Below are 25425 nucleotides of genomic sequence, written 5' to 3'. Positions count from 1 at the left end.
CGGAGCACCAGAGTAAGCGGTATAGGGAAAAGTGTTTTATACAAAAGTTATAAGTGGGAAGAGCTCTATCACAGCATTGAAAACTACAATGTCACAGGCCAGAAAGAAATGAGTTAGTCGAATGAAATGAGTGGTTGCTCAGCCATTTGTTGTTGTGGTTGATGAATTTGTTGTCCAGCATTTTGATCAACTGAAAAAGCTTTTATTGTTTGTGTTAGTTTGCAATTAATCAGTTACCATTTCCATAACTATTATGACCATTGGCAGCCGGCTGTTGATACATGTGAACTGGCTGTTCTTGCTTGATTTCAGCAGAATGTTGATTCGAGTATTGCCCGTTTTCTACAGGTGTCGATGTTCCATTTTGATAGTTCGGGTGTTGTTGAGGTTGTGATGGATATCCTGAAGATTCTGGAGAGACTTTAGAAAATGTTTATGACATCGAATAATTCATTTTTAATTATTTACGGATGCACATTGCTTGAAACTAACCTCCTTGTTGTTGTTGATAGCCCTGTTGTGGATAGTATCCTTGATACTGTTGTTGGTATTGTTGAGCATGTGGCATCGAGGCTTGATGTTGGTTGGTGGTTGTTTGAGTTTGAGGAACTGCCGGACCATTTTGATAGTGTTGGTAATACTGCTGTTGGGGTTGCGGCTGGGATTGTTGTTGTGGTTGTTGGTACTGATTTGGAGCATGCTGTCCTTGTGGATATCCGTAATATGGCTGTTGAGGTTGTCCCGGAGGAGCCCCATAACCCATCTGAGGATTGTAATAGGCTTGTTGTTGTCGACGCATAGCCATTTCTTGCTGTTGTTGTTGGAATCTTTGAAGCGCTTGCTCTCGTTGTTCCATTAGCATTGCCTGAAAATAATAAGTGTTCAATCAGCTGATTAGTATTGACAGGAAAACCCAGACCTAAATGTATAAAGAATTGGCAGGAAAAAGAAACTGAAGAACTTACATGCTTTTTCATTCTCATCATTTCCAATGTTTGTTGCATTTGAGCTTGCCTCAATCTCTGCTCTTCAGCAAGTCGTTCTTGTCTCTTTCGTTCATGTTCATCGCGCATTTCATCAATCGCTTGTCTTGCTTCTCCGATATTAGCCAGATGGTCTTGAAGGCCTTCGTAATATCCACGTTGCTCATCAAGTGTATGCATTCGACTGAGGACATGCGAATGGAATTCAGTTAATCTCGTGAACAAATCCTGTATAGCAGAATCATTGAATACAGGACGTCCTCTAGCCAAGTTCGACCGAATTCTGTTATCCATAACGGATACTTGATCTTTGATCGATTGACACCATCGCATTGTATCGTCGGCTTGAGCTTTAGCATCGTCACCAACAGAATTATTCAATCCATTAGATACACCTAATGACATTGCAGCAATTTCAGCATTCAATGAGTTTTCATCTGGACCCATCAAAGTAGAGCAAATTGATGGTGCAATAGAAGGCTCAGAAGGTGGTGGAGCAGTTGCTGAAAGAGCTCCAGTTGTTGAAGATGCTGCCCATTCTTCAAGTTTTCCTTCTTTCTTTTGTTGCCAATAATCTCGATTGAGATATCTTGCAAGTGGATCCGAAGATGTTTCATCAGGAGGAGGAGCAGTACTCGGTTCAGCAGCACCTTTGTAACCACCCAAATCTGTTTCCGGCTTAATTCCGTTATACAAAGAATACATATTTGCTTGTTTCTCTTTTTCTTTAGCTTCAGCTTCACTTTGACTTATAGCGATGGCCAAAGCAAGATCCTCCTCTTCTTTTTCTCTCAATAACTTCTCCTTGGCAGCTCGATCAGCCTCTGAATCGCCCGATGTTGGAGTGACACCTTTCTTTCCAGCAATAGCGGCAGCAAGTTGTTTCTTCAAAGCAGGATATCTTTCCTTTATCTCGGCAACTTTCTTCTCGTAACAAGTTTCACAGACACGAACTTCTTTCTCGATTCCAAACTGCGGCAAGGCCATTTCTCTTGAACTACACTTATCGCAAAAGATTTGACCACATGCTCGACAGTGGTGTTTTCTAGTGAACACTGTGAATATGGAACGACAGCGATAACATTCTGGTCCGTCAGCCCATTCTGGAGCAACTTGAGCCATGAACATTGCATCTGCCTCTTTCAATGATGGAAAATCGAATCCGGCAAGTTTCATGAGATTATGAGTGTCGACAACCATTTTGTATTCTGGTTTGTTGGCGAAAGCAGTTGCCCAGCATTGCAACATTTCCAGTGACTTGTTTTTTACCTATAACATAAAAAGAATAATATTTAAAAAATATTTGGTGATGTTTTGTGTGTTCTTATGGAAAATATAATCATACAGAACAGTGTCAAACTCGAAAAGTTTTTGTTGGAAAGGTTACCTCATCATACTTATTCTCAGTAACCAAGTTTTTGAAATCTTCCATGAATTCACGAGTTGCCACTTCAGCATGAACTTTATGTCCGCAGTTTTTCACACATGCATCGAGTACAAGAAGAGTGTGATTGACAACGTGGGGATTTTCGTGCTGGAGACGCTTTCTAATTGCTTGAAGGGATGGTCTTGCTCTGGAAAGTTTAAACATGTCGAACGTAATTTGATCGAACACTTACGGAACTTCACCAGATCGAATCATATCTGTGCATGTTATAATTCCCTCCCAATTCGGTTCAACCAGTGTACTGTCTGTTGCTTGTTCTGAAAATCCAATATGTTATTTGAAATAATTTAAAACAGAAACTCACCGAGTACTTTTTGAAATTTGCTCGCCATTTTGCGGTACTGAAAGAAATATTCATAAAGTAGACTTATTTCAGAGGAAATAGAGGTTGGAGATATTACCATGGTACTCGTATTATTGAGTTTGAGATTTTTTAGAATACTGAATGAAGATTTCTTTTTAGAATCTTTCCACGTCACCAAATCATTGTTCTTCATGTTTTTAGAAACGTGAACTGACTAGCGAAAGGATGGGAAACGGGAAAGGTTCGTGAGGAGCATGAGGGATCCAAAACAAAAGGAAATATAAACAAAGGCAAATGTATATCAACAAAAATTGAAGAGGTGACTAAAGGATGGTGACTGGAATAAAAAGGTGTGTTGTGAAAGAATTGATTGAACAAGCCACTGAAGCGACGGGCCAGTCTTTGCAGAGGCGCAGAGATTCGGCCAGAACGTGTTGAGTGAAAATTATAGGCCACGGCCGCAAAACAAGTTCGAGTTAACTCGAAATTTGCATTGATGGCTCAAAATGTAAATACACGCTTTTCTCTAAATATCTAACTAAAATTCAGAAATTGAATTAGGTGACAATAAATACAAAAACAACACGTTTGACTGGAGATGTAAAATATACGAGGAAACAAAAACTGGGTGTTAGGTGTTCAAAAAAGTACGTACGATGTTCTTTTCATGTTAACCACATGGCTTATCTGTAAAAGATAGCTTGATTCAAATCAAAGTTTGTGTAAAGCGATCGATCAACTTGGCAGGAAGTACAGTGTTTAATCGAAAAAAAAACGGGTTCTATGACAAGGTTTTGATGTCTCCAGGTAACAAGAGGTTCAACTATTTTCTGACGAGTATTTTCAGTTCCCACCGAAAACGGTAAAATATTTGAGTCGAGTTTCAATGTATTCGGAAATGGTTTTTGCATGCCGAGATGAATATATATTTTTTGTAGTACCAGTCGGTTCACGTCGCCTCACGGCGACTAAACCTCCTTCTTAACACCACCCTTCTATGTGCTACAGTAAATCTTAATTAATCCAAAACGGACGACACGTTCGAAATCCTTACTAGGGAAGGCCCTCGAGTCAAAGTGGAGATATGGGACGTGACCTATATCATTGGAAAGCTGAGAAAACGCTGATTTCAAATATATATTCAGTTTTTGCCCTCGAGGCCTGGTATTCGAGAAAAACGAGGTCAAAGTTTGGACCCCTAACAAGTCATTACCTTACCGACGTGTTAAAAATGTCGGCAGCGCTCGCGTGGTGTAGGCGGTAGCAGAGCGGTCAATGCGCAACCACTTTTTGGTTCAATTCCGTCCGGCCACCAAATTTTTTTGATTTTTAAAGTTTCGTTTTTTTGGATCGGGAAGTGGTTTTTTTTAAAGTTGTGTTCAAATATATTAAAAAATAAATTTTAAAAAACCAAAAAAATTTGGTGGCCGGACGGAATTGAACCAAAAAGTGGTTGCGCATTGACCGCTCTGCTACCGCCGACACCACGCTGCCGACATTTTTAACACGTCGGTAAGGTAATGACTTGTTAGGGGTCCAAACTTTGACCTCGTTTTTCTCGAATACCAGGCCTCGAGGGCAAAAACTGAATATATATTTGAAATCAGCGTTTTCTCAGCTTTCCAATGATATAGGTCACGTCCCATATCTCCACTTTGACTCGAGGGCCTTCCCTAGTTAGTTTTTTCTGACTCTGACGATGACAAAAAATCTTTCATATCGCATCTGTGTATCAATCCGGAAACGGACGACACGTTTCGAATCCTTTTTTTCTATATCTGAATATAAGAAAATATATTTTACGTCCCAACATGGGTTTGATCCAACTGACTACAGTCAACGTTGCCGAACTTGACAGATCGGGTTCCTGAACGCACCGACCTTCCCCATTTGAAAGTAGAACTTAGCTTTGAAGTATAACCCCTCGCAATATGAACAAATTTGATTCATCCTTCTGGACTAGTGAAGGTCTGGTTGTGCACAGTAGCAGCTACTCCGAGAAGAGCTTCTTTCTTCTCGCCGTCACATCATCGGGCTTTTCTGATCGTCTGGTAGCTCCCCAGAAAGCTACTCAAGCCCTTCTAAATTATCTTCGGACTCTTGTCCACTGCTGTTTCCAATTTTTTTGGTGCTGGTTCTTTTGCTGTTCAACTTCTCAGTGTCAGCCTGTAGACATCTTCGGACTGCTGTATCATCTACCATTCATTCCAACCTCAACTCTTTCTCATCCTGACTCTCAGTTTCTCGTTTGGCAACCAAGCGGGTTGAATTAGCAGCTTTATTTTTCTGAAGTCATTAAAAGTTGATCTCTCTTTCTCTCTTAAGCGAGGTTATGCGTTTTTCTTATCTCGTTTTCGTACTGACTCCTGTGTCATCATCTCGTCCTCAATCCCTTCCATTCCGTTAAGCTCTACGATCATATGTGAATCGAGCCAAGGCCGTCAAAAAGGCCGGTGGGCGATTTTATATCTCAGTTCCCAGCCATGGAAAATGTTAGCTTCTTCAGCCGGCCTTGAAGAGAACCAAAAGATTAGTCGATATGCAAAAATTCAGCCCATTTCATTCATCCGCGGCCTCGACGGCCCTGAAAGCCACAGCCGGCCGTACGATAGCCTTGATCCGAGCTGATATCCGTCCTATATTCATCTCGCCTCTTTCTGCCGATAGGTCTACAACATTTGCTATGAATTCTGAACAATCTCAAGCCCGGATAGCAGTGCCCGACGTTTTCTTTTCGTCGTTTTTCTTCACCGACTCCTGTGTCATAAGTTGAATGTCCTGTATCATCAATTCCTTCGAGCTTCAATCTCCCATCTGATTCTGAGCGATGGATCACGCCTTCACCGGAAACAGGAGAAACATCACCATAATCATCCACTAACTTGTCGGCAGGAACAGTAGTTGTTGGAGACATTGACGCCATGAAGGAAATAGGAAAATGATAGTTATCAGCAGTTCAAAAGAATGGGATTTACGTGGCCACATGTCTGTACTTCATGCAACTTCCGCTTTTCACTGTATTTTACACGAAAAAGTAGGCGGAGCTAAAACCGTGGTAAGAAGAAGAAGGTAAATTCTAGCCAGATTGGCTATTAATACTTTTAAAAACGTGGACTCATATCCACAATGGATCCATCCCCTATTAGCTGTCTCCAGAAAACTGCCCGTATTTATATGATATTGATCAATCTGAAAAAAACGACACGGTTGGAATCATCTACTTTTCTGAATCCTATGAAACCAAAACATCTTTCACGTTTTCGCTTTTTAGAACGCGGACCGTAATTTTCCTTATTGGAAACAGACGACACGTTCGGAAATCTCTTTTTTCCGAATTTATCAACAAAAAAAATTAAAAATCTTTTTTCGCCCTAAAAACTCGAACTAAAGACTAACTGTAGTCAACGACGCATAACTTGCCAGATCGGACGCAGCGACACGTCAACCGTAACCATAAGTCCACGGAAAATGCAAGCCGAAGAAAGGAAAGAAATGACAACGCTTAGGCCGACAGTTTCACGTCATTTTTTCCGTTTTTCATTCCCCTATGCTTTATCAGTGTTTTTGGCTCAGAAGGCGTCATTTTGAGAATTTTGAAAAAAGAAAAAGACGGGCATCATGCGGGGGAAATTTCTGATCTTTTCGTCCAACTTTGAAGAAAATCGGTCCAGTAGGAAGGGCTGTAGGATCGGCGACAGACACACAAACATACAGAATCTGGTGTTTGTTAATAGTAAAGATCTTCGTTTTCTTCCTTGTTGAATAAATGTATTATAAATGATTTGTTTTTCACTGTTTATTCCCACTGCAAATATAGGATCTCATCGAAAAGCTCCAAGAGGCCTCCTCTAGAGGGATGCCCGTATTCAAAAAGCAGTGAAAATGTCCCAGTCCTGCTGAAGTCTTTCATTTAAATTTTTTATGCGAAGATTTGCTGATTGATATCATTTTTAACAGATATCTCTAGGTGTTCGTTGATTTATGTTGTTTCTCCTTGATTTGAATAATTTTTCCTCTCTGTTTAATGTAAACCATAAATGCTAGTTTTCGCTTAAGGTTTTTGAAAACCGCTCAAAAACCAGTTCTTATTCGCGCAGTTGTTAATCCAAGTATCACCCAAAAATCGTAATGGACCGATTCACAAGGTATCAATAAAAACAAAAAAAAAATTTTTTTTTGGTTTTGCGCGGTTTGCGCGCAGTTTTCAACCAATTTCAATGTTTGACAGTGGAAAATGACGGTGAAGACATTCCGAAAAAGTTATCCGTTTTCGATTTTTGTATAAGTTGACTGCATTTCAAACGTTTTCGATCAAAAATGGTCATATAATAGGTATCGTTTTATCTCTTGTTCACTATTATTCTTCTCTTTTTTTTTGGATTTCCTAACATTATTGTTATTGTTCTTCTGATTTATGTTCTCAAAATCCTAATTTTTTCTTTGAAATCACCAAAATCTTCAATTAAATTACAGTACAGTTTTCAATCAAACACCCTCAAATCCCAGTGAGAGAGTGAGAGACGTGCGTCTCTGTAGGAGACGCAGACCGCGTGCGAAAAGAGAGGCGCTTTGCTCGTGCAGGAGGCAATGCAATGCTCTATTTGCACTCGCGAGTACTCGTGAGAGACTGGAGATGCCTAACGTCGCTTACCTCGTGCAGGAGGCAGTACGCGTATTTCGTCTTCATAATTTTCGCATTGTTTTTCTTTACCGGTTTTCTGAGAGGAGTAGAGTAAGTTTAGACAGGAAAACCATCTGAAATGTTCTCTTTTTTAAAGACAGTATTATAAAGAAGGTCTCTGGTTCGAGACTTGCAAAATTCCGGGTCGGATTTGAATTTTTGAACTTTTTCACTACTATTTTTTGCAATTTTTTCTGGGAGTTTTCCATATTTTTACTCAAGTATATTCCTCAAAAACCCTTGAAACCTGCAAAAAATTCGAATTTTTTCAGATTCGGGAAAAAATTTACAAAAACGGTTATCAATCGTATTTGGGCGTTAAATTTGAAAAAAAAAATGCGAGTGATTAATGGTGTGTCCAAAGTTGCTACAACGACAATTCTGCGGCGTCCAAAGTTGATTTGTAGGTTTGTAGGTTTTGCAGGTTTTGCAGTTAAAAAATTAAGGATGAGCAATAACGCATAACTGCAAACCTGCAAATCTACAAATCAACTTTGGACACCGCAGATTTGTCGTTTTTGCTGTTTTGTAGCAACTTTGGACGCACCATAAAGCTCACGTCCTACGTTTAAGTGGCGCGAGAGTTCAGTTTAGAGCCTGACCACTTTTCTTTTTATTGTCGAAATAAACAAAGTGATACCCGGTGTTTGCGGACTTAGTGCAAAATTATTAAAATTAGCACTAAGTCCGCAAACACCGGGGTATCACTTTTTTATTTCGACAATAATTACGCAAAAATCTTGCATAAATCCTAAAAACACACAAGCAAATCCACTGACAGCGCCCGCTTGTCTTTTACATATAAGAAGGATGTTAAGTTTTTGTCAAATTTTACTCTCAATTTTTATACATTTTTCCTATATACTGTCTGAAAAAAGCGGAACATGAGGAGCTCAAAAGAATTTTTTGATAGTTTTCCTGTAAATTCAAATAAGTTAGTATTCCTGTGAATTCACTCTTTTCCTCTCGAAAAGTGGATAAGAAAAAACAACTCGAAATTTTCGAGACTGAAAGAAGTTCAAAAAAATTCTAAAATTTCTAAAAAAAAATTCAGGTTTCATACAGTTCATTTTCGTAGTGCACAGCCGACGATAAAAATGATCCCACTTCTTCAAATTTTGAATCGTTTATCTTCTTATAACAAGTCAATCAATCCGAATTCAACATTTCACTTGCTCCGACTTCCCTCACTGGCTCGCGATGAGGTTCTCGAGACATTTACTTCGATAGAATTGTGAGTGGCGCAGTATGACACATTAAATAGTTGTGTATCTGCAGATTCAATTTGTCTCTCGTATCTCACAAAATGAGAATCATCATAAGAACTAGCAAGAATTGGAAGAAGTTTGAGTTAAGAATGGGTGTTTCTGGTTGCGGTTTTGCATTCATTCTTTCCATAAACATGAACTTTTTTGGGAAAGTTTTTGTCCTAGCAGAGAGTTATCGGCAACTATTTGTTCAAGGTGATATTTTTGGAACCGTATTTCAGCATAGTTTGAAACATTCAATTTTCAGATGTTGTTAGTTTTAACGGAATCACTGCGAAAATAACTCAAGATGATCATTGTATTTATACGTATTGGAAAAATGAATTACTCGGGATTAAAATTCTTGGAAACTTTTTCCTTGGAATGCTGAATAAGCCAAATTTATCAATTTTTATGAACAAATCGTTTTTTCCATACTTCAATGATATAGTAGTGTGGTTGAAATCTCATGCAGTTAATCAGTGTAAGAACTTTTCAGTACTCAGATTTACAATAACAAGAAACTGTTTCCAGTGAAAAACCTTACACTCGAGCATGATTTGGAAGATGACTTTAAAAAAAATATTACATTTTGGATAATTTCAATGTTACTAACAATTTATGGATTTACTCCCAGTTCGATTTTGAGAAATTACGGAATTCTTTTCCATCCGATTTGAATTTCGTTTCGATCTACCACAGTCAACATCTTACAATGCACAGTTTGTCGACTTTGAATGCAAGAATAGTTTGCTTGCTTAAGTCCACTTTCAATTCTGGAAATTTTAACTGTTTTATGAAAGAATGGGTAAGTGGAGCTTATTTACGGACAAAATATTTTAGTTGCGATGTATTGGGGAACTTGAATAAGAGAGATGTTTTCATTGACATCAATGTGGAAGAACACCCAATAACATTCAAAAGATCCTATTCTATGTAAGTTCTTCTTCTTCACGTAGCTCACCTCGGACTATTTTTATTTCCTTTCAGCGACAATCACGAGGCAATTGTTTTTTCCGGCGGGCTCGATATTTCTAGAAGCGACGGAATATCAGCCACTATCATTTTAAACCCAAAGGGTTTCAAAATGATGGTCTGGCCAGATGCCAAAGGAGTTTCTAGTATATGATTCTTGTTTTCTGTGTTTTTCATAGGACATTTTATTGTCTTGCTTCATTTGTTTTATTTGTTTTTATGACAACGTTTTGATGTCTCCAGGTAACAAGAGGTTCAACTATTTTCTGACGAGAATTTTCAGTTCCCATTGGGACCGGTAAAATCTTTCAGTCGGGTTTCAATGTATTTGGAATTGGCTTTTTTGTTGAGCTATAGAATCTGTTGCTATTCATCCATGTTGAGATGAATATGTTTTTTGTATTAGTATCTGCATTTGTTTTCTTCCTTGTTGAATAAAGGCATTATATATTATTTATTTTTCACAGTTTATCCTCACTGCAAATATCATATCTTCCCGTATTCGAAAAACCGTATAAATGTCCCAGTCCTGCCTAACCTGACCGATTGGGACCTGCTGAATGTCCTTTTTAATAGATCTCTCTAGGTGTTCGTTGATTTATGTTATTTCTCATTGATTTTGATAAGTTTTCCTTTCTGTTTTACTGTATTTTAAACAGTATTTAAATACAGTTTTCGATAAACAATGGTCACATTTCCGCTTAAGGTTTTTGAAAACCGTCAAAAACCAGTTCTTAAACAGCACAGTTTTTATTCGCACAGTTCTTAAACCAAGTAGCAGGCAAAAATCGTAATGGGTCTATTCACAAGGTATCAATAAAAGCAAAAAAAGTATTTTGTTTGGGTTTTTTTAGCTAATTTGTGAACAGGCCCATAAGATTTCAGCAATTGCGCGTGAACTCTACTGTTTGCGTACCCCCCGGTTTTCATGGGCGGGAAAATTATAAATTCAAAAACGACCGGCGGTTTTTTCTTCATTCTTCAAGTTTTTTGGAACGTTTCCTAAATATTAACTATTCTAACCAGCTGAAATGAGCGCATCTGAAACATCGCTTAGGGTTGTGGTCCGTGCTCGGCCCATGAACGCGCGAGAAAACAAAGAAGGAGCTCGTCGATGTGTGGATTTTTTCGAAAATACAGGACAGGTTCGTATTTTGGTTTTCCATATCGTACAAAAAATACTTTATGAATATTCTGAACCTGTACTAACTATTATAAAATTATTCTGCTTGAGTTCCCAGTATTTCCAGGTCGTTAAAAATATTCTTTGCTTTACAGCTAGTGATCAATGAATCAGCGACATTTGCCTATGATTCTGTATTCTCAGACACTGTTGATCAAGAGACCGTTTACGAAAAAACTGCTCTTCCCCTTCTCGATCGCATATTTGCAGGTAATTTTTGGTTTACAAACTTCGCACTTAAATGCTTTCTCAGGTTTCAATGCAACTATTCTCGCTTATGGACAAACTGGGAGTGGTAAAACGTACACAATGGGAACGGAGGACAACGATGGAACCGATGAAATGCGCCGTGGAATCATCCCTCGTCTCGTACATGCGCTATTCCAACGCATCATGGCTACGGAAGCTCCAGAGGCATTCACTGTTACCGTTTCCATGTTCGAGGTTTATGGTGACAATGTCTACGATCTTCTCCGAGCTGACAAAGTGAAGTTAAATGTTCATGGAGATGAGAAGAACTGCACAATCGTCAATTTGACTGCTGTTCCGGTGATCGACTTGAAGGGTGCACTGAAACAATTGGCAACTGGATGTCATTATCGTACGAAAGCAGAGACAGCAATGAATGCAATGTCGAGTAGATCTCATGCTGTGTTCACCGTTTTTGTTGAAAAAACTGCCACGCCTGATAGTGACAGTGCTTTTTCGGCTAAACTGCAGCTCGTCGATCTGGCTGGGTCAGAACGCCTTAAAAAAACGGAAGCGGAAGGAAATCGAATGAGAGAAGGAATCAACATCAATGCGGGTCTTCTCATTCTTTCACAAGTCATCGCTGCTCTTGCTACGAAGCAAAAACACATTCCATACCGAAATTCAGTGATTACGCGTGTACTCCAAGATTCACTTGGAGGTAATTCTTACACCGTCTTTCTTGCATGTATCTCTCCGGCTGATACCAACTCTCAAGAAACTTTGAACACTCTACGCTATGCGGACAGAGCCAAGCAAATCAAGAACAAACCAATTGTCAACAAAAATCCGAAAGCTGAAGAGATTGCAGTTCTTCATGCCCAAATCAAACGTCTCCAGCAAGAGGTGTCAGATTTGAAACAAGGAATAGCTCCTTCGGACGTCAAGTATAGTGATGTGGCGAACTCAGAGGAGATTGTGTTGTTGAAAGATGAAATTTCACGAAAAACGGAAGAGTTACGAGAACGAACGATCAAGCAATCAGAGTGCATCATTCGAATCGTAAGTTTTTTTTCTCTTTTTTCCGGTATTTCTGTGTTTTCTAACGAAACATAGGTTGACAAGTTTTTCTTGGTTCACCATAATATTGCTTTTCTTTCAGAATCATCTCGCTCAGAAAAACGCCCGTCTCGAAGCTGAAAAAATGAAATTGTCGACAGTGATAACAGATGTCCGGAACACTCTCCATAATGAAGAAATGATAGATTCGGATGAACTAGTACGCTCTGTACAACAATTAATTGATTCCGAAGAACTGACGGCTCTCCCAGAAGAAGATCAAGACGAGACGGCAACATGTCTTCCATCTTCAGATGACACGGTCTATGATGCCGAACGACTTCCGGAATTACAAGCTGAATTGGACGATTTGGAGAATCAAATCGCGTTGAAAGATGAGAATAGACAAAAGGCTTTGGACGAACAAAGAGAGTTCATTGAAGCTATGAAGCAAAGAGAGGTGAGCTTTATTTCTTGATATGTTTTATTAATTTCATTTTTAGTCGGAAAAAACTCAATTGGTTGTCCGTGTCGGGGAGCTCGAAACCGAAATCAACAAACTTCGCCAAGAGACCAAGAAAGCAAGTACTGTAACGAAAATAGCAGAAGAGCGACGTCAAAGACTGAAGGAACTGGAACGACAACACGCCGAGGACAAGAAAACGTTGTCAGAACTCAAAAAGCTGCAAGAAACGCGTCGTCGTATGGAAGAAACGTTGAAAAAGACAGAGGAGGAACTGAAGAACTTGAGAACTCAACGACTTCGTCTTCTCCGTGAACAACGCGCTGAAGCTAGCAAATTCCAGGCATTTAAACAGAAGCATGAGAGAGAAATGGCCCAAATGAAGTCAAAGCTTCAAAAGAGAGAAATGGATGTGGTTAGACAGAAACGAGTCGATGATCAGAAGCTGGCTGTTCTTCAGCAGGTGAGGTGTTATTGAAACTTTCTAGCAACTCGACGTGTTGGTTTTTGTGAAACAAAAACCCTGTTCCGACTCTAAAAATAATCATTTTTCAGAGACTCGCTGAGTCGAACCGTATAAACAAAACACTCCGGGAACTCAATTTGAAACGTGCCAATCGCAAAGGATCCACGACTGATGCTACTGCTATTCAGGTTAATGTTACAACTCGCAATTTTCAGCGTTTAGCCTCTGTTACCTCTCAGAAACCGTACTCAAAACATTTCTCGCGCGCATTTCGTTGACTGAATTTTCTGTCAAATTAACCAGTTTGTCTAACCCAGTTCTTATGTACATATAATACTTGTCATCTTCTTACCTAGTTATCTATCAGCTGTCATTTGTATGTTTTCCCGTGTGTTCCATATTACAGTTTCCTATGAATATTTTTGATTTTCTACTTGAAACTTTGGAGCACACCTGAAAATATGTAATACTACTTCTCAAGCATTCCTCGTTTTATACATTTCTTCTAAGTTCGTTTTTTATTTCGATCTCGGTTATGTGGTTACAAGGTTTATCGTTTTCAGAGTCTCATCGAGGACGAACTGGAACTCGAAATTACTTCCCAACGCTGTCATCTTCTTTGTGAAGAGCTTCGCCGTCAACGACAGGATGTTATGCAGCGGATTAACGAGATCGAATCAAGGAAGTTTGAAGGCGCAAAGAAGGTAATATTTCTGAAATCTGGAATGAAATTCTCAAAAAGAACCATCATTTTATTACATTTGTGTTTTAACAAACGTTTTTTTTTCATCTAACTGCCGTTATTGTCCAATTACCTGTTGCATGTGTTTGTCTTTATTCAGGTGTGTCTTCAATATATAGTAGCTAGACGTAAATGTGATCTTCTCGAGAGATCTACTCATTTTGACAAGACTTTTACAAAATATTGTGATCATTCGGAATGTGAAGATGATGATAAAATGGATTGCAGCGAAGTATCGACTGATGAACACAGTGAAAGTTCTAACTGTAGAAAAGTGTGTTTCCCTGTTTTATTCGCGTGCTGTCTGTCCAGTCCGCGTTACTATTTATGTAATGTGAATCAAAATTAGCTGACATTGTTCTAACTCTGAAAGGAAAAATTTATTACAGAGGCGTATGTCAAGCGTAGATCCAGACGTTTCGATAGTCCTTCCTGGAGAAGAAGAATTTGAGGAGAACCGTCAGAAAGAATTGACCTCTCTTCGTGCTTCACTCGATACTATTAATGAAGAAATCAAGGATTCATTAAGGAATGAAACAATTTCTGGAAATGAAGAGAGATCCACATCGAGATGGGAGAAGGTTCCAGTCGAGATGCGGCCAATTCTAGAAGTGATATATTCGCATGCTGTGGCTCATATGCGAAAAGCATTAGAGCTCGAATTCAAACTAACTAAAACAAAGAATGAATATTCTGCTAAATTAGCCATCAAAGCATCACAAGAAGAGAAAAGAAAACGGGAAGGTGAAGAAATGAAAAGTGAGATCCGAGATCTGAAGAGTAATGTCGAGGATGCAAAAGCCGATCTGCATGAACGAGTAAGCAGAATTCAGATGAAATGATGAAATTACTAATTTTATTCTAGATCAAATTCCTCTTGGGTCTTGTCATGTCAGGACAAGTAGATGAAGAGCTTATGCAACATTTCGAGTCGCTCAAAAATCACTATTGTGATGTGGATCAAAAAGTAAAGAAATTGGCAAGAGTGAGTTTGATTACTTATGTTTTTTAGGCTAGAGACTCAATAGTTTCTGATTGCCTATCTGTTATCATTTTAATAAGTATTGACTTTGTTGATAATTGATAATCTTACATTTTCAGATTCCCGTAGGGCAGGGTGTTTTTTTTTAAGTTGGGGAGGGTGGTATACTGTAACAATTGCCGTCACTGAAGAAAAAGCACCTTCATTAACTCTCTATAGTTATTATAACCCCATTGATTGAATTTTCAGCGCCGTACAACCCACCATCAAGGATCTCTTCTGACTCCAAAGCCAGAACTGAAGAGAAACGAACGTGCTCGTCGTGCAGTGGATCACTACGGAAAAGTTGTTAATTCAGAAGATGTCACGATGGACGATTCCAGACATTTCCATACGAAAAAGATTCCAACGGTTGTCGCTAATGAGCTGAATCGGACAACCGATGAGAATGTTAGAAGGTAATCTTATAAACTTTTGCTATCTTCATTTTGAAGAAGTTTTGGCGACTGACAATCACCTTGTCTCTAAAGTCTTCTCTTCAGTGTATTTATTTGTACTTTTGGAAGTTTCCGTAATCTTATTACTTATCGTTTTCAGAAAAGTGGCAATGTCTCCTATCAAATTCGATGACGATACACGTCTCCCGGGAGTTTATGAAGACATGGAAAATGTGGAGGAAGGAAGTTCCAACAACGAAACATTCGTTAAAAAGTCAGAAAATGATTCAATCATATTAATCGATGATGGAACACCGTCAACATCATCGGATAAAACATTTGTAATCAGTACTGCGGCGGATGACGGCGCTTCAGAAGATATCCCTCCGATTCGGCGCAAACATCGTCGCACCGGACTTGGACCATCCCTTTCCTAGGTTCCATTATGTTTTTGTTCCATCTGTTCTTCCCGGCTTTTATTTTGTTTTGTAAAATATTTTATTTGTCCCTCCTTTCCCCATTATTAGTTTTTAACTCGATCTCCCCTTGTTTACTAGTAAACAGATTTAACTTTCTTTCATGTCATTTACCAAAATTTAAACACCACTTTATAACTAATTCGAAGGTGTCAACTACAATGGTTTTAAGAAAAGAAACAACAATTGTTTAATGTCTGATCTTGTTGAAAGTAATGCCCAGGAACACAGAGAGCTCTAAAAAGTATCATATTAGCAAAACGGAGTTCTCCCGTACACTGAAGAAATTCGGTGTCATCTCTCTGTTCGTGACTCCGCCCACTTCCTTCCACAAAAAACCTCAACTTCACTTACTGACTTTTCTTTTTCTCTCTTTCTCTCGAATTGGGAATCGAGAGAAAAACCGAGACATTTCCTGTATTCTTCTACTCAATATATTATTGTCTAATTGACGACTGAAACGAGATTCGGAAACAAGAAAAAGTGAAAAGTAGAAGTAATGAACGAGATGTTTCAATGCGATTCTTCACAATGAGATTATTACTTTTTCTCCTTTTTTCTATTATAAAATTACAAGAATGTATAGAATTAAAGTGAGTTTCTGAGAAGAAGAATACATTTTTCAGAATCTGAATGAAAAATTCCAGAATTTTTGATGATATTCTGGAAGTTCGAAGTCAAAACGGTCTCTTCTTTCCATTATGTTCAAAATCATTTCATCAAAAATACGGAGAACAAGTATGCTCTCTGATATCAAGTACATTTTCATCTCATTCAATCGTTCCACTTCAACAATATACTTATTCAATTGGATGTACTTCATCCGTATGTTTCACTTTCTTATCTGCATTCTGTAAGACTGGAATCAAAGTTTTTTGTTCGTCAAGTTGTGAGTCAAAAGACATTTTTGTTTGAAAAGAGTTGAAATAATTACAGTATGTTCTTCGGGAACTCTTCAACTCGGCAATAAATGTATCTCAATTTCAACTGTTCCAGTTCAAGGATATTCTGAAGCAAATGATTACTGTAGTCCATTCTCTTTAATTTCTTCGTTAAAACCATCAGAAATCGAGTCGATTCGAGATACTATTCTGCCATTCTCGTTAAGTAAGTGCCCTTTTCTTTCATATTTCTCTTATTTACTCAAATGATTTTTCTGTTTATCGGTTAATTCAACAAGTGAGTAATACGTGGCACTTCCTTTCACTGTTTATTTACTTTTTAAATGAGTGACCGAAACGGAGAAAACGAAATGAATGAATGTCCATCTCTGTAATCGTTACTTTTCAGCAGATTCACGATTGTTTTTCACTTCCGGTCTCAGGCAAGGATCCACGTGGAAATGGGCAAATGGGGATACTGTAGAAGTGAGTTGGAATTGGGATTTACTCTTTTTGAAAGTCCTTTTTGTTCTATTTTTAGCAGGAAATATCTGGAAACGGAAGGTGTCTATCGTATCAATCGGGTAGTCTCGTTGCATCTGACTGTGATTCAGAAGGTTATGTTTTCTGTGAATCTGGAAGAGAATGTATCGGAAAAAACAGAGATTATTCTGGAGCTTCTAACAAGACTTCGAACGGAATCAGCTGTCTCATGTGGAATGATCCATCTGTTTTATTTCAACGAGACGCCGAACTTGAAATTCTGAATCATAATTTCTGTAGGTTCATAGAACAAGATGGAAAGTAAGTCCAAGTTCAACTAGATTTATACTATATTTTAATTATAGAAAATCTGCAACTCCAGTCTGTTATACAAAACCAAATCAGCTATCTGAATGTAATATTCCAAATTGTCCGGAAAGTCTGAACGATGCGATTCAATTGGAGTCTGGAGATTCTTGTACAATCGGATCATTTTCATGTGATAACGGATCGAAATGCATTTCTGAGAAATTTCAATGTGACTATGAAGTGGATTGTATCGATGGGACAGATGAACAGAACTGTGAGGACTATCTACAGTATTATGAATTGATTGGAGCGTATCGATTAATTGAGAATATTATTGAAGTTTGGACGTTTATTCCTCATGTTCAAGGGGTAAGATATCAAAATAGTATTCATAAGACTTTTCGAGTTTCAGTGTGCCAGAAAGTGTCGGGAAAGTCTTCTGATGTGTGAAGCATTCTCTTATGAACCGAAAACTCAAACATGTCTTCTAACTGATACTTCTCAAACATATTCAAGTCTTGCAAGAAAGATAACTTCCCTTTATTATCGTCGTCGATTTTCTTCAAGTGAGTTACGAATAAAATTGGGGATTACTGTAGTAAGAGACTTTTACTTTGGATATCTGACGTGGTGGAGGTTTAGAATATGTCTATAGATGCCGCTGAAAACTGAGTCTGTTCATATTCAGAACTCACACGACATCAGCTTTCTTTTCGGTTTAGTTGAAATCTGACGACTATTTAATAAAGAATCTATTGTTAATACTATCGTCTTTAATTCCAGAAGACGTTCTGTTTGAAGTTGACAACAAGACACTCTACGCAACAAAACTTTCTAAAAAAGGCCGAGTGTGTAATGAGAATTTCAGTCGAGAGAAGCTATCTTCCATCTGTCGAATTCTGGGATTCGGGTGAGTATTTTGAATTCTATTGAGTATTTATGAGATGACATTCCGAATGATTACATAAAGAATGATGTATTGGTGGTAGTGATCGAAATAAAATAATATGTATGTGTACAAAAATGGGGTCGAATAGATGTGTCAGTTGGTGGGTTGTGAGTCAATGATTGCCTGTTTGAATGCGAGAATGTCCAATTTCTTCATTAGAATATCCATATTCTTTTGCAAATAATCTCTTTTTGGCTGTAAAATCGGAATGAATGATTGGCGGAGAGAAAAGAATTACTCTTGAATATGAGGTAGATGATGAAGCAGATGATGATACAGATCGAACTGATACAGGAGGCGTATGGGCGGTATGGGCGAATCGGAGTTTTGAGTGCTCCTGGAATTAAAGAGTTTTGAAAGAAAAGAGATTGATTTGAGAGTTCTAGAATACTTTTTGGATGAGACTCACCGAATAATCGAGTGCAGGGAAAAAATTAACGATGACATTAGTATTGTGTCCTTCATAGAAATCCACTTCCCCGACAAACTCTTCTTTTTCTTTTGATTCTCGAGTTATTGCCATATTGGGATGCATCTCAAATTGAACTGATTGTTCCGGACTAAAAAAAATAAATGAAATCTCACAAACCCAATAAACATTTCTACAGAGACCCGATTTATGTAGAGGGATCACTTCAATCCGAATTGTCTTTGGTACGACTGCCGCATTCTTTGCCTTCTTCCGATTCCCTTTCTTCGGTTTCGCAGGCAGCGGTTTCCTCCATAACGGCTCTTCGTCTGCCGGCCTGGAATCTGAATTGTTTGAGAGAACCCAATTGTACATCAACTATCATTTCAACCTGCCAGACTATCAGGTATGTTTTTTCATTTTTTTTTCAAAGTTTTCAAAAAAAAACCGTACCAACGAATCGAGTGATGATGACGACGCTCATCAAAATGAATCATCAATTGCCACGTGCACCCAGTGTGATATTTATAACTAGAAATATGAAAATAATGAAATTAAAGAAGTGACCCTTTAACTCCAGAATTCTCAAGTTCACGTCGAATCGTTACAGATGTTCGCAGTGTCAAGAAGCTGCTTGTTCAGATGGTTCTTGTATCAGATTCAGACAACTTTGTGATGGAAATGTTGATTGTGAATCAGGTGATGATGAGGGAGACTGTACTGCAAAGTCATTCCGATTGACAAATGGAACCGATACACGTGGATATTTGGAAGTTTTATTTAGAGCAAAATGGGAACCACTTTGTGCAGATCATATTGATGAGAAGAGGGCAAATTCAGTTTGTTACAGCATGAGATTAGGGTAAGGAAGTTCAATTCGATGCACCTTCAACTCTGGAGTCATCAATTATAGAGAACGCGGCTCCCTACTCTCCACGAATTCGTCGCTTTCATCTGGATTTGACGTCATCTGCGATCCAGACTGTATTCTCCGTCGATCCACTTATTGCACTCGACATGCTAGAATCTCATGTATCTCTGAAAACGGAGTGTCTTCTATATCTCAATGTGGTCTCCGATACGTTGAAGTGAATGCTCGAGATGCTTCGAGATCCAGGATTGCAAGAGTTGTCGGGGGATTCGAGACTATTCCTGGAGCATTTCCATGGACGGCTGCGTTGAGAAATAAGGCGGTATTTGAGAAATTAGTGGCATTCTTATTCATTAGTGTTTTCAGACAAAAGCACATCATTGCGGAGCTTCGGTTCTCGACAAAACCCATTTGATTACTGCTGCTCATTGTTTTGAGTAAGTCGTTTATCCAAACCAGGGAACTTGAACGAATAAATTTCAGAGAAGACGAAAGAGTGTCGTCATACGAAATAGTGGTTGGAGAGTGGGATAACAATAGAACTGATGGACGTGAACAGGTGTTTGGCCTACAGAGAATCCACTATTATCCGCTCTACAAAGGTAATCGAAACTCAATAAATCTAACATTCAGCCTATTTTCAGACATATTCTCTCATGATATTGCTATTCTTGAGATTCCCTATCCAGGAATTGAATTCAATGAATACGTTCAACCAATCTGTCTTCCATCCAAAGATTTCGTGTACACTCCGGGAAGACAATGTGTTGTTTCAGGATGGGGAAGTATGGGACTTCGTCAGTTTTCTTTCTATTCTCAATCCCAATTTCTGTTGTTTCAGATTACGCCCAACGTCTCCAGGCAGCTCTGATTCCAATAATCGATCGATTCGATTGTGTAAACTCCTCTCAAATCTACACTTCAATGTCAAGATCTGCATTTTGTGCTGGATATCTCGAGGGTGGAATTGATTCATGTCAAGGTGATTCTGGAGGTCCATTCGCTTGTCGTCGAGAGGACGGAGCGTTCGTTCTAGCAGGAGTGATTAGTTGGGGTGATGGATGTGCACAGAAGAAACAACCGGGTATTTATACAATGGTGGCTCCGTATCTTTCATGGATTAATGCTATTGTTAACGGAGAAAATGTTTGAAATTTCAGAAATTGAGTATTGGTGCTTTTCTTTCGAATAGATCTCTTTAGAATATCTGCCTTTAACAAATAAATATATTTATTATCACAGGGAATCAAGACAATCACAAGAAGAGAGAATCAATTAAAGAATTAATTAGTATTTCCATTCGCAGCACTTCCATTTTGAGTTCCATTTGCTCCTCTATTCATGTACTGAGTATGTGGACGAGGAGTACGACTGTATCCAGTCACTGGACGAATTCCTTCTTTTATTTCCAAATCTTTCATCTTTCGCTTCAAAACTGCCTTCTTCTCTTCTATCATCTTTTTCATTTTCTCTTCCAGTACTCTTTGCCCTTGTTTTGTTTCTCGGTTGAACTGAAAATCAACGAAATTGAAATTGAAGTTAGGGATGGAGAGCTTACCGAAGATTTCTTACTGACAACCAAACTTCTCGTTTTCTTATTTGTTCCAGTTGGTCGAGAGTATTTCAGAAGATATTGATGTCGTTCTTTTGGACTCAATGACAATTCTAACATGAGAATGACTTGGGCTCTCTGGAAAACGAAATGAAGTTTTAAGAGATAGTTCTAGAGTAAAAAAACCTGTCGTTTGTATTCCAGTTGTGTTTGGAAGATAGTTTCATAAGTTCGTGTCATCATAGCAATCAACATATTAAACTGCATAATACTTACAAACAATTCGAATGTTATGAACACAACCTGAAAGAAATTTTTTATAGAAAATGATTCTCAAATTTAAGTTTTCAACCTGCACGGCTGAAAAGAAATTTCAATATGGTAATATGAATCTCCAAAATGTCAGCTCATCAATTGACCCGCATTTTCTCTTACCTTTCCAATCCAAACCATTGTATTCGCGGGACATAAAGCCAGATTACGGTAGAGTACAGTAAATTCTCCAATTGTCAAAATGAAGGTACGGACGAAGGCTTCAATGGGAGATTGAATGACGTTCTCGAAGGCTTCAGCGTTTTTCACAATCTGAAAATCTTCCTTAATAATATATTGAGATTCGGAAACTCAGACTCACAGCAGTCTCATATGCATCAATCTTTGCTGTATACCTGATTTTCTCTGCACCAGTAGCCACTGACTGATTTTGAATCAACTCTTTGATCACATTTGCTTCCCTCTCACAAGACAAGAAAATCAGTGAAAACGCTTGAGAGAATCCCATCAGAAAGATGCCATAAATGAGCATGAAACGGAAAATATCAGTTGCAATAATAGTGTAAACCATCAAAACGAAAGGTCCGACGAATCGAATGACACGACAGTAATACAGATAATGAACAGTTGTGAATATCATTGTCACTGTTATGAGAACATTGTCAACAACCAAAAGAATCGGAGAGATTTGACACGCAAGACGGGTTGGAATCATTGCAAGAACAAGAAAATATGTGACTTTAAATGTGATTTTAGCAGGGAAAGCAGTCTGAATATTGTTTCATTTTATACTTTAAAGAGGAAGAGCTGAGCTTTATTTGACTTACCAATACAGCCCACCATTTCTTTCTTCCAATCCGTTTAATATCATGGAAATCCAGGAACATTTGAATGACAAGTCCAATTACAACGAGTACTTCGAAAACGAGACGAATCTGAAACTCGAAAATTGAAATTTGAAACAACTATCTTTTAATTTTGTAGTACTCACATATGCGTTGGCAAACGGAATATCTGGGTCCCAGTAGTCTCGCAGATGGCATTGAGTAAGCTTTTCTTCTGAAATTGTATAATTTTTCAGAAGAAAGAACCGGGGAAATTTCGTTTACTCACCCCACGTTTTCAACCCTTTCGTTGTATTAATCAGAGGTGATAATTGAGGTTCTCCGTCCTTTCCATGTCTTCCAGGGAATGGTTCAGAATAACGATTGATCCATCCTTCAGTTATCATTTCAGTTGAGAATCCAATTGGACGAAGAGTGAATGCAGTCACAAAACAGATGTAATAGAATGTGAAAGCAGTGAATGAGACTATCATGCTGCAATATTGGTCATGAGTCTCTTGATAACTGAAAAACAACTCACTTTCTCTTTGCAAATGCTTCCCATTTCGCTTCGAGAAGAGTATCAAGAAGGCCATCGAGAAGTTCCAAATGCTCCACGGTTTGCTGTAAATAGCACTTTTTTGTTCAACACAACACTAATTTTCAAGTGTCCTACCCCATAAACCACCAGGGACAATGCAGATGCTTCATTCAATTCCCCACTTGTCTCATTGATTGTATCAATTTTAGCCAACGGATAAGCAGTCGATGAAGCATCTCCATACGCCCAGACACTGTCTCCTTCCAGTTCCAGAATCTCATCGAACATCTCTTTTTTCGCAAGTTTAGCTGCCAGAGTCAAAGGAGAAAGACTCTGTTTATTGACAGTTCGAAGACTTGCTCCACATTCCAGAGCCAATTTGAACATTTGCATGTTTTCGTGAATTACACACATATGGAGAACTGAGTTTCCATTTGTATCTTGAGCATTTGGATTAGCTTTGAAGGCAAGAAGAAGACGAAAAGTTTCTGGCTGATTCAGGCAAGCAGCAAACGAAAGTGGATACTCACCGAGGTACATGTTACTGAAAAAGGATGAATTCTTGAAGCTTTCGAATAAAATTAACAAAAAGACAAACCCTGTATAGTTGGTTTTGATTGAAAGTTCCACATATTCATGTTCCAATGAATCAGTTCTCGACGTTTTCTGATCGTCCGCACAGAAAAATGATCCATAACATCTAGCATTGACATCAGCTCCCAATTTCAAAAACTTGTAAACCAGCTTGCAGTCCGTGTTAATAATTGCCTGATGAAGAGGAGACAATCCATAAAAGTCCTCAGAAATATGAATATCATTCAGAAGTTTTGGATAATAATCAAGAATCTTAATAACAAGAGCATTATGAAGTTCAGAAGCATGGAGTAGACAACATCCAATGATAGTCTCTCCCATTGAGCCTCTTTCTTCCAATTTCCATGAAATCTCTCTGTATTTACTCTCATTTCTTCCACCTTTTCCTCCTCCATCAAGAAGTTTCAACGCCTTTTTCAGATCTCCAACGTTCTCTCCTTCTTGATTGAAATCATCCAACACATTTGGTCCACTTTTTCCTTTTCCCTTCTTTCGAGAAAATGCTCCAAGACGTTCGTTTCTTTCCTAAAAACGCATTCTTTTCAGGTTTTTGGAAACTTCATAAGAGAGTTCACCTTATTTCTCAACTTGACCAACTCGGTAACTGTCACCAGTTTTCCTTTTCCTCCATTATACAAGAAATCCTTAACTTTTGTCTCAAGATAAGCGTCGATGAAAGAAGTATCACTACTTATGATGGCGTATCTGAAAATATGGAAACAGGTGATAAGAGCCGTGAGAATCGTGTGACTGGAAAGGGAAAACTTCATGTTTTTTCGAGAAATGAGACCGAAAGTTCAAGAATCTCTCGTTAATTTATCTGCACACTATCAGTTTCAAAACGTCTATGAGAGTTGCGAAGTGTCTCAGAGAGAAACCATGTGTCTGAAATCCTCGTTCTCAATACCCTCTCTTGGCAGACAGACGTAATCTAGAAGTCTCCTAAATTTCTCAAAAATGTATTCGCCGAGATTCGCCAAATGCGTCATAGCCAGTAGTACAAATTGGTTTTTAGACATTTTTTCTAGTAAACACAACATGTGAAATCTCAGATTTCGACTAATTTATGACTGAAAATATTCACGTTTCGACACAATTTTGTATGACTTCTTTTTTCCAACGAGTACCAGGAAGTCATAAAAAATGAAAAGAAAAAAGAACAAGAGAAGAAAATTATAGGTTCGAGTTGGAGTCAGTTTTATGGATCATTTCATTTTTGATTTTTAGAGATGTCAAGAGCACTTTTTGGTTCTGACACCGTCAGAAACAAGAACAAAATGGAAAAGCGTTTAGCGAACTTCATGGAACTGGAATATTCGTCATACGGTTCTGTACAAAATGATTCGAAAACAATATATTCAGAATCATACCTGAGCCAGGGAATAAGTTCTCCACCTCCATGCATATCAACCAACTGATAGATCTTCATATCCTCATTCAATCTTCCCATCCCAACGAAGTTGTTTAACGAGGATTGGGTGGACGACGCCGAACCCATCCTGACCTGCTTTTGAGCTCACTACACCTCTCTTTTGAAATTCTGAAATTTAGAATTTTTGTGAGAGAATAAAATCGTAATTTTTCGTATTGAAAGCGGGCGACTCCTGTTCGTTTCTCATTTTGTATCGGCTGTTTTTGATTAGGAAAACGAGAAAAAATAATCGAAATGAGAAAAACGGGCGGTCAGTTTGTAAGAGTCAGAATAACAAAAACTGGATTCGTGGAGCAGATGGAGATTGGGCGAAGAAGAAGGCGTGGTCACTGAGCCGCCCGAATCTCCACGAAGGCGAAATAAGAAGAAGAAAATGGGGGAAAAAGAAAGAGGTTCGAGAGAAATGACTCTGAGAAAATTGGAAAGGAGTATATTTGATTGAATTCGTTGGTTGCCGTGGGAGCTAGATTCAATATATCATATGCTCTTGACAGAGAAATCTTGGGAAAAATTCAGGGAGCTGACTTTTAATTGAATAGGTTGCAAGTAGACCGTAGGCGTTTCAGAATTTATTGGTGTCAGGTGAATACGGTAACAATATCTCGAGAATTTTCGAAACATTGGCGAGAAAGGTTTGTATATATTTCAAGACTAATTGGAAATTCGAGTATGA

The 25425-nt window shown here is 38.4% G+C and overlaps 5 protein-coding genes across 5 annotated transcripts; 2 read left to right on the top strand and 3 right to left on the bottom strand.

Moving 5' to 3' along the window:
* Window positions 1-113: 113 nt before the first annotated feature.
* GCK72_014734 (uncharacterized protein) lies at window positions 114-2762 on the bottom strand (the record flags this gene model as incomplete). The annotated part of the gene is made up of 7 exons (XM_003108116.2): window positions 114-190; window positions 238-411; window positions 493-865; window positions 966-2252; window positions 2371-2557; window positions 2603-2687; window positions 2735-2762. 7 exons carry the CDS (start codon window positions 2760-2762, stop codon window positions 114-116), a joined length of 2211 nt encoding a protein of 736 aa, XP_003108164.2.
* A 7906-nt stretch (window positions 2763-10668) lies between these two features.
* GCK72_014733 (uncharacterized protein) lies at window positions 10669-15595 on the top strand (the record flags this gene model as incomplete). The annotated part of the gene is made up of 11 exons (XM_053730433.1): window positions 10669-10782; window positions 10916-11030; window positions 11074-12071; window positions 12172-12528; window positions 12572-12994; window positions 13087-13185; window positions 13561-13701; window positions 14129-14557; window positions 14605-14724; window positions 14971-15179; window positions 15319-15595. The coding sequence occupies 11 exons, from the start codon at window positions 10669-10671 to the stop codon at window positions 15593-15595; spliced, it is 3282 nt and encodes a 1093-aa protein (XP_053585205.1).
* Window positions 15596-16267: 672 nt separating this feature from the next.
* GCK72_014731 (uncharacterized protein) lies at window positions 16268-20688 on the top strand (the record flags this gene model as incomplete). Its single annotated transcript, XM_053730431.1, has 13 exons — window positions 16268-16523; window positions 16571-16741; window positions 16925-17001; window positions 17057-17319; window positions 17364-17676; window positions 17720-17873; window positions 18091-18217; window positions 19276-19527; window positions 19579-19858; window positions 19903-19973; window positions 20020-20138; window positions 20181-20333; window positions 20378-20688. The coding sequence occupies 13 exons, from the start codon at window positions 16268-16270 to the stop codon at window positions 20686-20688; spliced, it is 2547 nt and encodes an 848-aa protein (XP_053585203.1).
* Window positions 18350-19162, bottom strand: GCK72_014732 (uncharacterized protein; the record flags this gene model as incomplete). Its single annotated transcript, XM_053730432.1, has 5 exons — window positions 18350-18451; window positions 18495-18593; window positions 18666-18791; window positions 18846-19002; window positions 19119-19162. 5 exons carry the CDS (start codon window positions 19160-19162, stop codon window positions 18350-18352), a joined length of 528 nt encoding a protein of 175 aa, XP_053585204.1.
* Window positions 20689-20819: 131 nt separating the features above from the next.
* Window positions 20820-24818, bottom strand: GCK72_014730 (uncharacterized protein; the record flags this gene model as incomplete). Its single annotated transcript, XM_003108081.2, has 13 exons — window positions 20820-21047; window positions 21095-21226; window positions 21275-21391; window positions 21524-21673; window positions 21723-22130; window positions 22189-22296; window positions 22353-22420; window positions 22475-22680; window positions 22727-22809; window positions 22862-23270; window positions 23325-23845; window positions 23896-24025; window positions 24691-24818. 13 exons carry the CDS (start codon window positions 24816-24818, stop codon window positions 20820-20822), a joined length of 2688 nt encoding a protein of 895 aa, XP_003108129.1.
* Between the last annotated feature and the right edge of the window lie 607 nt (window positions 24819-25425).

The sequence above is a fragment of the Caenorhabditis remanei genome, chromosome IV (assembly GCF_010183535.1).
Source record: "Caenorhabditis remanei strain PX506 chromosome IV, whole genome shotgun sequence".
NCBI classification, from domain to species: domain Eukaryota; kingdom Metazoa; phylum Nematoda; class Chromadorea; order Rhabditida; family Rhabditidae; genus Caenorhabditis; species Caenorhabditis remanei.
The sequence above is the reverse complement of the archived record's forward strand: the minus strand, read 5'-3'. Positions and strand labels throughout refer to the sequence as shown.